Here is an 18,890-nt window from a genome sequence, read left to right as displayed (position 1 = left end):
TCTAATCATAAAAATACAGGTATGTCTAATTCTTCCTGAAGAGGGAAGGGGGAAAAAACCTATCCAAGCTCCACTGCAAAAAACAAAAACAACTATTAGCATTACTGTTACATTTCTATTTTAAAAGACAGACTTTTTTCCCCCATGATTAGGATTCAAAAAATGACAAAACCAAGATGGAATCAGGGGTTATTCCCCCATCAAGAAACAAAAAGGTCACCCCCCGCCCCTAAAATAACTTCTCCAAAAGTTTATGTTTTTAAAAGGATTAGAATAATACATGAGAGAAAAAAGGTTTTAAGGAGAAAATAAAAATTACTCTGCCATGTTTTGTCCAACAAACATCTTCCTTGTGGCTGGATACTTCGAAGAGCTACTGCCAGTTGACATGGTCTTTGTCTTCATATGTCAATGAACATAGATGGGAATGCATATATTTATGCTCATATATATACTCATATATATGTATCTGTATGTGTCTCATATATGGCATTCATAACATTAGTTATATACATATCACCTCTGTAAGATATATGTATATGTGAAATCAATATATGAGAGTAAAGTAACAATATACATATGTATGTACGTATGTGCACAATATATATTGTGAGTCATCCATACAGCACTTACCTTGCACAGTGTAAATATTAAAATAAACCTTGCTGGTTTAGAGAATAACATTGAAACAGGTCCTATAATATTATTAACACTGATAAGTAATAGAAAAGTTGACATAAGACAATTACTAACTTTGGTGCTATGTACATACAGGACAAAGAACACAAGACTTTGCTGATATAAAAGGATACTGGTTATGGCCACGTGATAAATTGAGAGTTAAAATTGTGCTACATGACATGAAAGGATGTTTGAAATTAAAGAGAATGTGGTTTGCCATCATCTGGATCAGGCAAGCTGCTCTTTAAGGCAGTCCAAAGCCACAGTGTTTGTTGGAATTCTGGGAAGGAACACAGAAGGGTGGGTAGGACTTCTGAAACCGCAAAGTGCCTTTAAGTATCAATAGCAGCCTCAAAAAAATGCACTACAGTCAGTCACTAAAAAGTAAAGGACTACAAATAACATTACAAGTTGAAATATTAAGGCACTTCATGTATTCACATGCACTACTCATTTAAATGGATTAGAAAAATTCTGACTCTACTGAACGGGACTAATTTAACAAGCTCTGCCAAAATATTTATCTATAGAAAAAAATGGGGTGTATTAAACATATTTAAAAGTTTTATAATTAATTTTAATTCAATAAACCAGATATTACTGTTTCTTTAATTACAGCATTGAGATATACAGGATCAAGTATCAAGTTAGCTGGAATAATAACAATAATAAAAAAGAGTTTTTACCAATCCCCCAAGGATGAAGAAGACCATGAAAAGGCGACCAAGGGTTGTTTTTGCATAAACATCTCCATAGCCAACAGTGGACATTGTAACCATCAGTAAATAAACACATTCCCAATATGTTAGCGGTTGATTATTTTGGAAATTTTCCCATGGATCCCCTGAGTTCTCCACCTAAAGTGTATAAGAAAACATATAATGAATTAATAGAGTTGTACCACAAAGTGGCTCTACTGATATATGTGTGTGCACACGTGTGTGTGTATATATATACATATATAAATATAACATTTGGCATACAATATAAACTCTGAATCCTTTCCTGTGATTTATTTTGAAGAAATACAGAACCTAACCCTGTCCCAATTATAGCATTACAGTTCTTTTGCCAATATGAATAGCCTTGTCACTCATATTATTTATGGAAAATATCTTTTCCATTCACCACTAAATAATATAACTTATTAATGCAGCTAGGTAAGTTCATTTCATAGCAATTTCTTCAGAACTTTTTCAGAGTGAATCTTAATTGTAATGCAATTATATTTCTTCATGTTTTTGTTTTAAAGCATTATGTAGGCATGCTTTAGTAACATGTTAAGTTTACAGATACACTATTACTTTTCCTAGAAGCCAGCTACTGTATGTGACAAAGTTATAAATTTAGCAGTGGGAAAGTAGCATGCCCTCTAAAATTTGTTCCACAGTAAAAAGTTTGAAGTTTGAGGATCCCTACAGTAGAATAGAGAAATTTATGCTGAAAAGAAAAAACAAAAACAAAAACAAAACCACCACAAAATCCAAGCCCTAGGACATAGCATTCCCTCCCTTCTCATGTAATTTTAAAAAGAGCTTTTTTTTGTTGTTGTTCAAAAATAGAAAAAGCTAATGTTTCTATGATAAAAATGCTATATTTGCCCAGAGGAGTGTAAAAATGTGGTAATCTGTGAATGGGAAGTATATAATAAATGAAAACATTCAAAATTCCAGTGCATCTTTATGAGAGTGAGAATTAAATGACTATCTAGTAGAACAAGAAGATAAACATTCTGAGTTTAATCTTATATAGCTGAATACAGCTCAAGGTAATTCAAGTGAAGTCAATTCAATTGCTCTGGACTAACATCGATATCATTAAATTACAATATTAGTCCAAAACGCTTCCTGAATTCCTGAATCTATTACTACTAGAACCTTGACATTTTCCTGATTCTAAGTTGATCATAAAATCTACTTAAAGGACAAACACTTAGCTATATTTAATTATATTTACCAAGCAAATCAGTAAAAGCTATTAGTTTAAAATCTTTAAAATACACAATTGATATATACCTATCATATATATGCATATTCACATTCATGAACTCATATGTACTTCTATACTATCTATCTTACATTTTTCAGGTATTGTTAAATGCTGAATAAAAATCTATTACAAAAAACTGTTATCAGTGATTGAAAGCTATACCAAAAAAATTTGAAATTTAAAAACAAAAGAGAAGGAAAGAATCTCTAAAACTCGGAATGTTAGCAATCCCATTACTTCTCGTGGAAATACAGAACTGCTTTCTTCTGGCACAACCATTGATTTCCCAGGACCTCAGTATCATTTCGGCTCTGCCAACCCCTTCCAGGAAGCATTCACGTAGTTATTTAGGAAACATTGCCACCTACTGGTAAACTGTAATCATTCAAGAAGTTGCATCAGTTCAAGTCTCTTATTTTATTGCTGAGGTTAATGATGTATTACTTACTATTCAGAATTAGCTTTGAGTAGAAGCCTAAAATTCAGGAAGCTGTAATGTCTTTTTTTGTTGTACTCCACAGATGTGTTAAGGGATTATCCAGAGCAAGGCAATTTCAGGTAATAAAGTAGCTCAGAGAGCAGACGATCCATGAGAAAAAGTCAATGAAGTATTTTCAAATATACTTACCAAATGTATGAACCCAGCTGCTGTCAGCCACGTGCTGATAAATATAGAGCACAGATTCACTAGCTTGATGGAATTACTGAAAACAAACAAAACCCAGCAACAAATAGGAACTTAGACTGGAATTTATCACACATTTTTAATATGTACCTGTATACAACTGCATACTTTAGACTGAAAGAGTCTGATGAAGATTTCTGAAGAGATGCAGGCTCCCTAAAAGACTTAATCAAAAGCCGATGCAAAATATGTATTATTTTGTCTTTGCAGACTTCACATTTGCATAATTTAGATCACTTGAAAGAAAAATTCCAATGCATCCAAGAGCAGAAAGACAAATGGAAACCTTAGCTACATCTGTACTCATAATCAAACAAATAAAAATAAATAATGCGTTTTCACAAATAATTTGATCACGTCTCGGTACACTCACCTTCTCATTTTTCATTGTTATATACCTCAGCAATTATTTACATGTAAATATTCTGCTACCCTGGAATACATCCATGCAGGTCCAATGAATTAAACTGAGCAATGCCAGTTTACGTTAGCTGCTGCACACAGCATTTATACGTACAATTGACTGATGTTTTTTGAATTATTTCATTTTTCGTTAGCTTGTATGCTTCTTCTGTATTCATTGTGCTTTTGACCCGAGACCTGTGGTGGCTTTAAAAATTAACAGCAAGAGGATGTTTTTGTTGCCTACTCACCACATGTTAACACCTGCATACATGACCACAGGGCAAGACTATTTCCCTACAGTTATAGCGAACAATAAATGAACTATTCCAGCCAATCTGTAAATGTCATGCTGCTTTTGTGAAAAAAATTATGATTCCCAAATTAAGTAACTTCAGTATTTCACACTTCCTGTGTAAAGTCCTAAGGAATTTTCATATTATTCTGCTTGCATGAACTCCTATGGACTTCTTTGTGGAAATTCATATGGAGCTAGAGTATTTCACATTCACATTTTTAAAAAAGTAAAAAAAAAAACCAAAAACAAAAACAACAAAAAAACCAAAGATTGTTAGAAGACTAGACTTTCAAAAAAAAAAAACAACCCAAAAACTTTCAAAACAAGTTATTTTGAAGCAAGGACCTCACTCAGTTCAGCAGGAAAATACCATTCTTAAAAGTTTATCGAAGAAATGTAAGTAAAGCTCACTCCCTTTCTTACAAAAATCACTATGATTTCAAAAGCTAAGAAGGATATTCAACAAATACACTAGGAATAGAAGTCCATGTATTACTATGTCTAAAAAATCTTACTCATTCATGGATCTGTATTGGAAATAGCTCTCCTTTGTTTTTGAAAAGATTTCTAAGAAATAACGATGCCTCAGAAAAATCACTATTATTCCTAAAGCAATACATTCCAAAAGAATAAAAATCAGGAAAAATTCACTATCAGTGTTAGTAGTAGTAGTAGCTTCGCAGCAGAATTAATTAATATTTCTGTTTATAACTACTTTAAGGACAATAAAAATGCATTATTTTCTAACAAAGTTGAGATATGAACCTGGAAAATTAATCAGACCAGCTCCATTAAAAATATTTTTAAGAGTTACAGTTAGTGAAGTGGGCAACTGTGGGTACTAGGAAAGAAATACAAAAATATTCAAAAATAAGATAATATACCAGCAGTTCTGCAATTAATTAGCGTTAACCTACATCAACACATATCCCCTATTTCTCTCTTTCTTAAGGTATGGTTGATTAAGGTTCATATTTTGTTGGTGATAAAATTCAGTCATAGCACAGAACCCTAAACAACAGGTTCCTAGATTAAACAAAATGACAGAAATTATGCTGATGCAAAGCTCCATTATAAAAGGCTAAATATCATCCTTCACCTGAACTTAGAACAGGAGTGGTTCCTGATACAATAATGTGTCAGTTGGTCTCCACATATTACCAAACACAAGTAAATGACAGCAGTCATCAAAAATAACTATTTACATTACTTATTTGGTACATTTTATTTTTGCAGATTTATTAAAAATAGTACCTTATCTCTCCTCTATGAAATACTCCTGTGTTTCTGTCAGAGTCTAAATATAGATGAAGGATTAGTCACAAACATTTTCCTGCTCTTTAAGCTCTTTCCAACATCTGTGCAAAATCCCTTACTGTGAGCCCTGTCTAAGCCTCTGTAGTTTTGTTGAAAAATATTAGAAAAAAAGTGAAGAGGAGAAATTTTCAACTGAACAGCACACAATTCATTCTATTTCATAAAACACAGGAACAAAAAATATTGAGTAAAATACATTTAATTTCAAATTAGGGAAGTAAATAGATCCTTGGCAGAGTACAGTGTTTTAATACACCACAGTAAATTTTGCTTTGTCTTACTGGTTCTTTTCAAATATAATTAATAATTTTTCAGATATTCTAATAACTATCTAACACTCCCACACTAGTTTGCTAGTCTTCTCACTGCCTCTATTTTTGTATTGTTTAGCTTCTTCCTTCCGATTTCAGTGTTTGGAATGGCCCTTCTGCCCATTGTGTAAATAATACATGTTCCTTTAATCCTCATATCTCAGTCACTAATTCCAGGAGTAATTTTAATTTATAGATCAGAGCAAACCTTTTTCATTACTAGGGGAAAGAGGAAAAGAAGGACAGAATTTCTTCTCTAATTGCACCAGATATTAAAAACACACCAGTGCCCTTTATACCCTATCAGTTTCTCATCTTGTCAGTAGCTACTTGTTATTAATGCCAAGCACACTGAAATGCCTCTAGTTGAAACAGTCATATAAGGAAGCTCTGCTTTACAGGCTTTCTAATATTCAACATTTGAGTTTTACAGATATTTGGACATTTATATAAATAATCACAGAGATGATGATATCTAATCTAAGAGTAAATTTTGCACCAGAGAAATGCTATTTAAATGAACAGCTCAGTCTTGGATAAGCCAGCTCTAAATAGACTGAATGTGATTAATGCAGTATCCCTTCATTTATGGATCTGGAAGTTTACAAATCCACCACTCCTGAAGGGGCTTTTAGCCTTTATCCAAAATGCTTTGAATTTATGGGGCTTTTCCATTGACTGCCATTTCTTTTGGTGAGGTTGTTCTGTGTGTTAAATGCTGAGCTCCTGCACAAATTACTCTCTTTTACCATACTGGTAGCATTCTAAGCTACTAGACCACATCTTCACTGCACATTCTTTGATTTCTTTATTTGACAAGAACTGGATTCCTTACAGTCACACAGCTAAAGACAAACAGTGTGAAGTTTTACAGCAAAGAGAATAGTTTCAAGGTTAAGGGTTGAAGAAACAGCCATTTACCATGACTATGTACAAATCTCAAGGACCTATTTCCCCATCACTACTAATTAACATAGCAAGTAAACAGAGTTACTTGCATATAAAGCCTTCACACATGCATCATCAACTGGTGGAGAGAGCGTAGGATTTTATAATGGAACTGAGTTTACAGTAATTATTGGAAGCTGGATTCAATACTTCAGCTAGGGCATTTTAGGGAATGATGAAAAGTAATGTGTCTTCAACTACGAGGCATGGGAAGGTTCCTTTTTTTTTTCCTTCAAAGTGATCTTTTGTTCAAAGTTGTGCTGCTTCTGCACAACTCTCATGTATCAACAGCTTGAAGAATCAGTGAAAGCCAGAAGGTTACTTGAAATATTTTAAATATTCTTTGAAAGAAATGCTAATGACAATGAACACAATATAAAGATAGCTGAGTGTAAAACTAATTTTTAATTTGTTTTTGATGTGAAGAAGGATGCTCAGTCCAAAAAAAATGAAATAGAGCCACAATGATTATTTCTCAAAGTACTTTTTAGCTATATTCTGTTGAATGAATTGTGATTTCTGTTTTTCCAAGGCAGCAGAATATGGACTGATTATTTGGAAAGAAGCAATATTTAATTAGTGCAGAGCTCTGTAATTCATTCTGCTTTTAATTTATCAGCACTCAGTCTTGCTCAGATATTTCAAATGCAACAACACATCAAATAAAATCTTCTAGTGATCACATAGCAAAAGATGCTGGCACTGATAAGTCATTCATTAGCAGAAAAATCTTTAGAGAACAGATAACAAGTGTTTTTTTCCAGAAAAGAAAATCATATATTACTAGGACCACAAACAAGCCAATTATGTTCTGTCACCAATGCAATTAACTTAGTATGTAAGAAAAGGTCTTACCTTGTTTTAAGGATATTCAGAAACTGCAAGATTTCTGAAAACTGTATCAGTCTAAGGGCTCTTAAAAATCTTAAACCTGCAGTAAAGAATAATAAAAAGCAGCTCTGGTAAAGAATAATTCAAATTATAACAAGATTTCACTTACAATGATAGCGATCAATAAAATCAACATAAGTAGCATACAAAATGTTAAATACCTTTGAAATGTTCTTCCATATTTAATGGTTCCAAGATCCCTACCAGGTCTTTTTCAAATTGTTTTAAATGTTTTTCCTTAATAGCTGAAATATCCTACCAGAAAGCCTTAGTTTATGTAGGAAGCCATGGGAGGAGACATACAGGCTGAAAGCTAAGGGGAAAAAACCTCACTAAGGTTCTTTTGGTAGTTCTAGTGTACATGCCCTTCTCTTCCAGGCTGTCAAAGACACATGCAGATCTGAAACTGCTCAGTCCTCCAAGCTCCCACATTACTTAGTGAAAAAAAAAAAGAGATTATGGGTAAGAGATCTGATAACCTGGATAAAGTACACTGTTTATATGCCTGATTAAATTGGTCAATCTTAATGACGTAAAATTGTATTGTAATAATGCTCCCTATCTCCACCCTAATTTCTAAAAAAAGCAGGAAAACAGAGGAATGAGACATTCTCTTAAAAATGACAAATCTACTATAATTCTTTCCATAAGACTATAAGAATAGATTACACTTTGACTATTAAAGAAGTAACTGTTTTTACAAAGAAATAGCATTTTTGTGTTGAAATCAGGTTGCACGAATAGCAATTCCCAGACAACTGCAAAGCCAGACAGATATACACAGAGAGAGTGTGTGCAAAACAAAATACTATAGAAGATTAAGGGCTTAAATTATAAGAGAGACTTATGCTGACAGTAAATAATTTGGCTGTAGATCTTTGGCATATGAATAAAAGTAGATTGCGTATTATACATATGCACAGCTTATAAAATTAAAATAAGGCTTTGAGGATAATTTTTATTAGATGGTACAGCCAAGAGTTACATAAAAGTTGTGTAACATGGTATTGTGACTGTTACATTTAGGTTCAGGGCAGCTTCCTCTCATACTTCCTCTTTACTGGCATTTATTTTACCCACTTCCGGTGCTATAAACCACTTTTTATTTCTAGAAATTTAAGGAAAGACTGGTCCTGGCAAACATAAACCTGGTCACAACCTTCATCATCTCAGTGGAGTCGAGAAGTTCTCCTCAAGAGCAAAGATGTATGTGGTGAGATGTGTTTACATCAAGGCTTTATTTCTGCAGTATTCTTAGAAAGTTGTTAAATAAATTTTTTACTCATGTTAAGGCTCATAAGTAGCCTTATTAAGGCTTATAAGTAGCCTTAACAAAGTAGAAAATCACTCCTGTCTGTGTATTACATGGATAAAAAGTTTCTTTTTAATTACTGACTGTGGGGAAATCTGAAGATTAATCACAACTTGAAAACTGAATTTGGGGATCTAGACAAAAAGCAATAAAATGATGCCTAATAATTATAAAATTCAGATCTATTTGCAATTAGAGGATTAATCTTTTTTGATCATAGTGCTGAAACTGTGAAGACACATGTCCTTCTGCTCCACTTGCAGTAGTTCCCACAGTTCTATCCACTCCTATCCAAAGAGATGTGGCTGGACAGGGATGGAGAGGACCTTTACTAGCAACCCTAAGCTTTCTCAGCTCTGGATGGAACCATCCAGCTATCTCCCTCACTCCACTCCCTAGGAACATTTTGAAAAATGGCTGGTGGGAGAAAAATTCTCCCTTTCAAATGCTTTGCATTGCATCTGAAGTTAATAAGATGGCCAAGTTACCCATTGCAATGTTTCAAAAAGAAGCCTGAGAAACATCAAAGTTAGCAATAAAACCTCTATCTCCAAATTCTTGCAACACTTAAGATGTATTTTAGTTGCTGAGACTCCAATGATGGAACAAAAAGACTATGGCTTCAATGTATTTTTTGTGAAAGAAGAAAATCATTATGGCTTAAGTTCTGCATTTGCTACAGTCTACAATATTTTAAAGAATTCCCTCCAGAGAGTAGAATAAAAAGAAAAAAAAAAAAAAAGTGGAAAGTTTGTTTGAACAGTTTACTTGAGCTACAAATGGAACTGGCTTGTTATTGTAGGAGGTTACAATCACATTGTAACCTCTGTATCTTGTCTAGGACATTACTTGTGGGTCTGTGTTTTATAGCTAAAGGAATTACTACACCGAAAGGACCAAATTTTGATCTTCAGAAACCTCAGTGTACTACCTGCTTTGTGTGGTTCAAATATGAAGAACAAAAATGAAAGGAAAATAATGCTTTTCCTTATCATGATAGCAAATGAATTCTTTCCAGTATAATACTCTTTTCAAGACCCAAACAGTTGTGTTATTAGGTTCCTATATGCATGTCATTTTACATGATTTTCTGTACTTCCTGTCTTGCAAATAATCTGTGAGTTCCATCATCCTAGCAAGAAAGCAGTATTTAATAAGAATCTCTTCCTATGTTCACAGTATCAGGACATAACAAGGCATAAGCCCTATTAAAAGGCACTAAGAAAGGCAGATTCTCTGGATGAGATATTGAAAACTTCATAGACAAACTACTGTGATCTTGTATGATGCTACCTCTTCATATTTTATAGGCAATGTGTTTAATTAGCTTTTGTAGAAACATCAGTCAGAAATATTGAATTTTTGTATTTATTATAAAATACATTATACGTTAGTCAAAAGAGTCCTCTGGTAAATCAATATGTATAGGAAATAGAGGTTAAGAAAACCCTTCATGACAAGCCACCTTTGAAGCCTACAAAAATTATGTATTTCAAGTATTTTCAATGCTCATTAAAATTATATTCTCAGATTTGCTTCAAAGGACCTCTAAAGGTCTTTTTTATGAAAACCTAATTGGAATATAATACTCTTTCAGCTATGTAGAGACATCACCTCATACAAATTTCATCAGCAGAATGAATATTGCAGGAAAACACTTTTGTTTTCCCTGACAGTCACTGTTCCTGACCAGGGGATGAACAAGGAGTGCAATCTGCCCCAGTGGGGTAGAGTGTTAGGGTACTGGATTTAGTAATGAATCTACCGGTTTACTTCTGAGTTTTATAATCCCCATCAGGGGATCTAGCCAACTGATGGCTTTAAAATCCCTTTGACATTGACTGATGTCAGAGTCAAGGAGAACTTGGCTCTGGAGGAAACAAGCAGAGATGGGGAGTAGCATTCTTAGTATAAACCATAGCGAGAAAGGCAGTTTGCAAATAGGGCTGAAAGGCTTATAGTTGAGCAGGGAAGAAGCCCATTTAAAGTAAGAAAATCAGGAATATTCATGAGAGATGGGTATTCCAGAACAGTGTAAAAAAAGAACTCTGAAAAGTGATCTGAACAAAACACATAAAAGTACTGGACAAGGGTAAGGCTGCCGCTGGTAGGTTTAAGTAACCTTGTTTCCAGGTACTCCGAGTATCTTGCTCTCAGAGGCTGAGTGTACAAGCATCAATTAGTTCAGTGTTTGCAAGTGAAACCCATTATGCCTGCAGTTTACTGCCATAACACTATTAACACAAAGAGTCAGTCAGTCAAAAAAACTCTACATAGTAGAGACAAATTACACCATACAATGCACTAGCGTGTACACCTCCCCAGTAGGTTACACCATGTGAAGACTTTGTGTGGTCTGTTGGCAACATCCACTAATACCAGCAGAACTGAAACAAGGGAGAAAGAGGAATTCCCATTCTTGAATACGTATTCTAAAGCTTGACTGTGAAAGAGAAGACGTGCTGTTTTTGAATGAATCTGGCACTCTAAAACATTTAACAGCATTGACTGCTTGACCTTCTAGTAAATTATATGTTCATTTTGAAAGACTGCAGCTAATTCAGAGGTTTCAGACGCCTTCTTCAAATAGACTACAAAAAGCTGCTGCTGAGAGTAAACTGTAAGCATAAAAAGATGAAATGAGTTTGCCCCTAACTGTGTGATTATTTATATCACCTTGAACTTAGTAAGGCGATGATGAATCAACTGAATAATTTCCAGAGGAAAAGTCCACACAGCACTTCATTCTGGTGCTAGTATTAATGACATGCAACTGTGTGCTTGCAATCATACATGCATCTGTAAACTGATGACACAGTAATCCTCACAGCAATAACCTTGTTGCAATGAGACTGTTGTCAAACTAAAAATGGCCTAAACTATTCAGCAGGTAGCTTACTATGAATCCACACAAGATCAAAATTAAAACAAGTTAAATAGAAAAGATTTTGATGGGTCTAACTCAAGAGTAATTATTGACAAAGTGTCCGTAAAAATAGCCTGTCTCTGAAAACTAATCACATGTAATCAGTAACAAAATGCCCCATGCTATGCTCTCTCACTGTTTTCAAATCAAATTTGATTCACAACTAAGATGATGTTCTCTCTTTCATGCCCACCAACTCACCAAGAATAGAAATTTTGATGTTTGTTTATGCATCAAGAATAGTAAGCAAAATTCTATAGGAGCACTAACAAAAATTCCCATTTTCCCAAAGCTGTCTCAGCTACTTAGACAAACATGTACATCTTTCTTTCCTTAGCAATAATTGGGAATGTATTTTATACATGTAGGGAAGAAAAACTTCTTTTAATATGAAATAACTACAAAACTGTTTTATATTTATATGATACAATCAATAGTTGAGATAGGGCAAGTTCCTTCTGTATTAAAGTCTATTCTAATTTTGCACATTTAATAGGATCCTGCCTGCTAAAGTTAATTGAGCAAACTCCTGAATGGAACGCTCAGAAAGTATTTGCTGTTCTGTCACTCGCCTTTTTCTTGGCAAGAGCTTTTATATTGGAATTTTCTTATGGGATCTGACTGGTACAGGATATAATCTTCTACACTACAATTTATACAAAAAATAAGTATCAAAAGATTTAATTTACCTAGAAAATCTCTTTAATCACAGAAAAATATACCAATAAAATGAAGGACCTTTTCACTTTCTCAGTCTTCTGCTTCTAAATGGATGACTAAAGTATGCTTGTAAGCTAGAGTTTCTTTGACCTGCAATGCCCAGGGCAAAGCTGAGAGATTCATAGATTTCCAGATCAGAAAAAAATTTTATGATTATCAAATCAGATTCCTTTAGTAATATGAGACAAAGAATTTTAGTCAATAGTTTCTGCCTCTAGTACCATAATTTGAGTTCTAGGTATGACGATTCAAATGAACCTCCAACTATACCACAGGATTATTTTCTTACTGTGAAAATATTTGTTTAGTTACCTGTGTTGGCTGTACAGCTAATAGACTTTTTTCAAAGTACACTGAAAATGTAAAATATGTGTGTAATATGTTCTATTATTTTTACTAGATAATTTTCTGGATAACATGTGTCGTGTAGTTTTATTTCAGATTCTGAGTGTTCAACTTGAAATCTGTAAAAACCAAAACAAACAAACAACAAAAAAATCCCCAACAACCACACCTGACTCCCAGAGATCAAATGCCTACCTCCTGGAATTCTATACACTGAATTTAGATATGAAAAATTGACACATCCACATCTTTCAGGCCAATTTTGAAGGGTCACTAAGAGAGGCCAAAATTATACGGGAGCAGAAAATTATTTTCTCTATAAAGTTTACAGCAAAACAAACTACATTATTTTAAGCTTTATTTGACTTCACACTCTTAAAGGTGCTGAAATATGTTATTTTCCTGTCTGTCAGACAGTTTTGCAGTCTCTCGGCTGAACTGATGCTTTCCACAGGATTAATATACAGCAGCAATCAGGATTACCCATGGGTTACAAAGCCCCAAAAAAGGAAATTTACAATTTTAAATCTACGAAGGGGAAGAGGAGGAAATCACAACAGCTAAACTGATTTGTCTTTAATGACATTCTAAAAATAGAAACAGAAATTGGGATATTTCTTCATTGAACACGAGAGGTCAATCTACCAGAACACCATCAAGCATTATATTATTTCTCATCAATGAGATACATAATAATCCCTTTCTTATTGCCATATGTTGCTTTTTCTCTCAATAGCATATCTCAAATATTGGTATAAGGATTCAATCAATAAGGATTCTGTATACCATTTCTATTCCTGACAAACTATTCACCCATTCATTAGAATGGTATTTTCATCAAACCTATCAATGGCTACTTCTACCCTATGTTTAAGACCACATGGTTTACTGATGACTGAAAAAAACAGGATCCATATTTAGGAAATCAGAACATTTTCTGAGATGCATATAACGGAGGGATAATTTTTAGGATCCTATCCTGAGTGCCTTCACACAACGTAACAGAGCAATCTGAGATTCCACTCCCTGTAGATAGGTTTGAAAACCATAGAATCATAAAGGTTGGAAAAGACCCTTAAGATCATCAAGTCCAACCGTTAACCTGTCACTGCCAAGTCCACCACTAAACCATGTCCTCGAGCACCACGTCTACACTGCTTTTAAATACCTCCAGGGATGGAGACTCAACCACTTCCCTGGGCAGTCTGTTCCAATGAAAGCTCAAAGAACAAGACAAGAAGAAATAGCATGGGAGGAAAAGAATCTGCCATTCCTTGGAAGAAACAGAGCCAAAATATTTTGATACATTTCCCTGCCTCTGTTATGCAAGCGTACAAGCAGGGAAAACAGCCCACAGCATGAAAAAATCAAAATGAACCAGGACAGCAAAACTGCATCAAGTTCAGAACCTACATGTGTTGTATACTAATTGCTTTCAAACAATGCTGTATCAAAGACTTGTTAATGAATCTCTCTGATGCACATTTCCTTAACTTATTTTTACACCTGTTAAAATAATGACAGCAGTTTTAAAAAAAATTTTTAATAACTCCACAATTGCAGATTATTATATTCCATCCTTCAATAAAGACTAGATTACTTGATTCTAGGTGAATACTGAATGCCTTTGATGAGGTATTGGAGATGTGGGCACATTACAGCATGTAAGTTTGGGAAGGAATTTTTCCGATAAAGCAACTGAAATCCTGTAGCATTATTTTGAAGTTGAAAAATTAAATATAATATCTTTTTACAAAAGAATAACACTAGCACTTGAGACAGAATCACAAACTACAGTTCTGAAAAAAAGTTTAGAGTTGGACCTTACCCCAGTACGAGCCGACCCTATAACAAGACACCAAGGAGTTTCGAAAAGTATGTTGTTCTTCCTTTTCAGGGATATTATGTCCAGCTTTGACACGATATCCATTTTGGAACAATTCTCCGAGAGATTTTTTACGCCTTCTAGTACTTTTATAAGTTTCCGTACGCGTGCCCCCAGAAGGGTTGCGGTAGACTAAAATCTTGCTGGGAATCATCACTATGTATCTTCAGCTTCAGGAGCACTGCACATAAGTACTGTGGTCCAGTCTTCAGTCACAGAATCCACTAATAGCCAAGATAGTCATGTATTTACCCTTCTTTTTGCTAATTCAGCATCAACACGGAGAGAAAGCTCAGAGTTCTTTCTTAACAAAACTTCTCTTTGGAAGCAGATTTATTTAACTGGACATAGGGTAATGCAAAGTTCACCTTTACATGTTGCTACTAAAAGATAATTCAGTATAATCTACTCCATTTCTGTTAGCATGAAACAAACAATTCAAATACAAAAAACAGCCTCACAAAACAGACTGAGAGTGTCACAAACTGGATGGACAAAACAAATCACAGAAGCAGGCAGGCAGTGCAGATGCTACTCTGATCCATGAAGTATTAGAGCTTAAAAGCCATCTTCTATCCGGATATTACCATGTAAGCTTCTTTCAGAACCACACCCATCGATCCAAAACCCACAAACATGATGCTGTTCACTTGGAATGAATGGGTACTCTCATAAAGAATATAGCTGTAGTTCACGTACATAATGGGAATTGTTTACTGTGTATTATTTTCTTTGGCAACTTTACATATCTGTCTTCCGGTTAAAGCTAGTATGCAGAAGGCAGAAGTCACATAATCAGCCAACTCTTATAGGATTTATCCCAGATGAAATAAAAAACCCAAACAAACACAACAATCCTTCATCTAATCCCAGTTAATGACAGCTATATTACTGAAGGAAAAAAAAAAAAAAAAAACCACACACCAAACAATTTAGCCATCAAGCAAAAGCACAAAGAATAGAGCGCATTAGTTCTCTCAAGCAGACTTGCTCCATGAATATTCACAAAACTGGATTTTTGTTCAGTCAGCTACCATCTCATTCAATTAGAAAAAACTCTTTAAAATAAAATGTACATGTGAGACATTACCTTCCATGATATATGATATGCTTTCTTAGTCAACTTTCCTGCCTTGAACATAACATACAAACTTCATCTTGAAAAGCTATCTTCATTTCAAGGAATATGCTTATCATTCCTATTTTTTGTCCCCAGAGGAGCCACAAAGATGTATATGCCAAAAATATATCAATGCCATCTGGAGTACAATGTGAAGCAGACACAAAAATAGACTGCACCATGTGCTTATAGGAAATGTACAGGATCTCAAAGCACTTTGGAAATGTTATTAAAGTGTGACAATGCCATATATAGAAATGGGGAAAACAGTACACACAAATTTCAAATTTCAAGTAATATGCAGTGAGTGAATCAGAGGCAAACCACTTCTGTGACTCCTTTACACTGTATCCTTTACACTATGTTCTTAAAACCAACCTGGTCATGCTCCCACTGGTCACAATAGTAAAGTTCCACTGAGTCTAGTGGAAACAGTTTTTGATTCTATACATAATGCATGCAGACATATATATGATGTATCTGTGAGCACTTTAATCATTCCTCTCAAATTGGAAGGATTTGAACAAGGTGGTACTTATCTGTGTTACTAATCACATCTTGTACAGCTCAAACTGAAATAATGTCCTACTTACTTTTTACCATATAAGGCATGCTATTTTTTTCTTTTTGTACTTCATCTTGAATAGTATTATAATCTTGTTATTATCCAATTTTAAACCTATCATTAGTGTACTTTGTACTTAGTACAGCAAATCTTTGGGTGTAGAATCCATTTACCTTGTGAGCCTGCAACATCTCTAAAGGAAAACAGTACCCAAGTAATAAATAGCAAGAGCCAAGCTGTTTAGTTTACATAACCTATATTTTCGTTTTAGTAATTTGACAGCATTCCTTTAACTCTCTCAGCTCCCTGGCATAGCCAGATTTTTATCAATTTTCTCCCTTTTTCTGTCAGCACACTGCTAAATCTGTTGTATACATCAAAATCTGAAAACATTAATTAAATGACAAAAACTGGAAACAAATCTAAAATAAACCTGTTCCACAAGTTAAAAATATTAATCTAAATTCCAGCAGCAGCAGGATGATGAGATATTGTGTTGAGAAGTGAAATATGCAGGAGAAGAAAGCAAGACTTCTCAGCACCTGAGCTCCACTTTACCTTTGGCTATGCAGGAACTAGGTACTTGCTATACCATCTTGCAAGAGGGCAAGGGAAGAGCAGATCTTTGGCATAGACAACCAATGTATTAGGCAGAAGTGGGTATCAAATTGTTGTCCTCTAAAGCACAGGTTAGACAGGGATGACTGATTTCACTGTGCTTTTGTAGGATACTATCTGCTTACAGTTGTGCCCAAAAGCACAATCTAGAAAAAAAAACATGAAACACAAGGAAGCCTGCCAAGGAGAAACCTGCTGTAGAGAAAAATAACTTTGTAATATCCTGTGACCATTCTCTCCTTGAAAACTACTTTTTAATTTATTTTACAGTAAGGCAACACAGAATGTTCTACATGTTATCTTTCTTCTCTTTCAGGTTGCTACTTCTGAAACTACAGTTCTACAAGAAATGGCCCTTAAAATTTTCATTGGTCCTATTTCAAAATGGGTAAAAGTACTATTCATAGAAAAAAAAAATAACGTGGTGTGTCCGAATATAAAAACTATACAGGTTGGCCAGCAACTACTTTTTGGTACAGCTTTGTAGCATTATGTATGGGTTATGACAAAACCAGAACAATCTAATGTCCATTCTGCCAAACACTTACTGCTCATTAATCTCACTAAATGATTTAGAAAATAAATTTACAATCCAAACTTGAGTTCTTGAAGAAATGCATGTAGTTGCATTATGTATTTTTTTATCTCAAAGTCTAAAAGCCTAAGATATTAAACCATTTTCAGAAAGCTTGACACTAGCAATAACAAAAACAGAAACTAGATATGTAAACATTAACTTCGCTGCTTTATAGCACTTCAGGCGATGACTATGTCATATTCCATAAGACAAGCAGAGAGATACCCAGTAGTGTATGAATAGCATATCTTTACATAAAATCAGAGTGTATTATCTTGTAAGCATAATATTTTACAAAGGAAGTATTATCCCACCAAACTGATGGTGGTGCCATTTTTAATGAAAGCCTGAAAGCATGAAGGAAAGTATAAAAAATATTCATACTTACCTCATGGAAAAAAGAGCTAGGGAGAAAAGGAATTTATTCAACTCTCAGTTTTCTTTTTTTTTTTTTTAAATCTTACAGTTGCGTAATCCTTTCTACATACTGAAGTCCATATTCAAAAAGATGCAAAATATGCCTTTTTTAATTCTTTGATTTTTGGAGATTAAATTAATTGGACACTTTACTGATGATGCTAGATGACCCTTGAAATAAGAGTTTACACCTCAGCAAGCTAACCTTGCAGAGAGGTGGCACTGAAGGTTGGAAACTTGGGGTTTGTTTTTTAAAGTGCCCATTACAACTCAACATACAGTAGTTTCACTTCCTGAAGAATGACAATTTAGCATCTTGTGCAATTTTCCCTAGCATTCATCAGGAACAAATTGCACTAAAATCAGGAATACGCTATTCTGAGAGGCTGTAACTGTGGGGTAAGACAAACGATAAGAACAAAGGCAAAGGAAGGACAAAGGCCAGATCTAAAGCCTGACTCATGCTGCAGGACGTTGGATTAAAAAAAGACTTGCAATTCTGCCTGTCTTCGCTCCTGTGAGTCACAAGGCACAGGCCATAACTGCCAAAGAAACAATGAGCATACTATGAAATAAGACTTGAAAAGGACTCAAATATTTCAGTTCTAATCAACTGGTATGATATAATGCATTCTAGCCATTGAACCTTCTTTAGCCTTTGAATTGCACAAAGAAAATATTTAAAGAATAGATATGAGCAGATACATACAGATATATTGATTATGAAAAACAGGTTATGAAAATGATACACCACAAAATTCTATATGTGATTATGATCCAAGTGCAATTAAAAAAAAAAAAAAAAATCAGTTTTCCGACCAGATGGGTGCCAAACTTAAATAAAATATTTATGCCTGTGCAAGAGAAGTGATGCCCTTTTACT

General features: G+C 34.3%; 1 protein-coding gene across 22 annotated transcripts in view; it reads right to left on the bottom strand.

The window, feature by feature from the left end:
* Positions 1-18,890, bottom strand: part of KCNMA1 (potassium calcium-activated channel subfamily M alpha 1) — a 523,932-nt gene that overhangs the window by 174,845 nt on the left and 330,197 nt on the right. For all 22 annotated transcript variants that reach the window (XM_087767664.1, XM_087767663.1, XM_087767665.1 and 19 more), the window contains 3 exons: positions 7,487-7,562; positions 3,299-3,374; positions 1,368-1,538 (listed from right to left, as the gene is read on the bottom strand). In XM_087767664.1, the coding sequence (XP_087623790.1) occupies positions 1,368-1,538; positions 3,299-3,374; positions 7,487-7,562 (323 nt within the window). The remainder of the gene's footprint in view (positions 1-1,367; positions 1,539-3,298; positions 3,375-7,486; positions 7,563-18,890) is intronic.

This window comes from Nipponia nippon, unplaced genomic scaffold (assembly GCF_047370975.1).
Source record: "Nipponia nippon isolate SJK-2023a ecotype South Korea unplaced genomic scaffold, ASM4737097v1 scaffold_3, whole genome shotgun sequence".
NCBI lineage: Eukaryota > Metazoa > Chordata > Aves > Pelecaniformes > Threskiornithidae > Nipponia > Nipponia nippon.
Note: the sequence above shows the minus strand (reverse complement) of the source record. Positions and strands in the feature narration are given on the sequence as shown.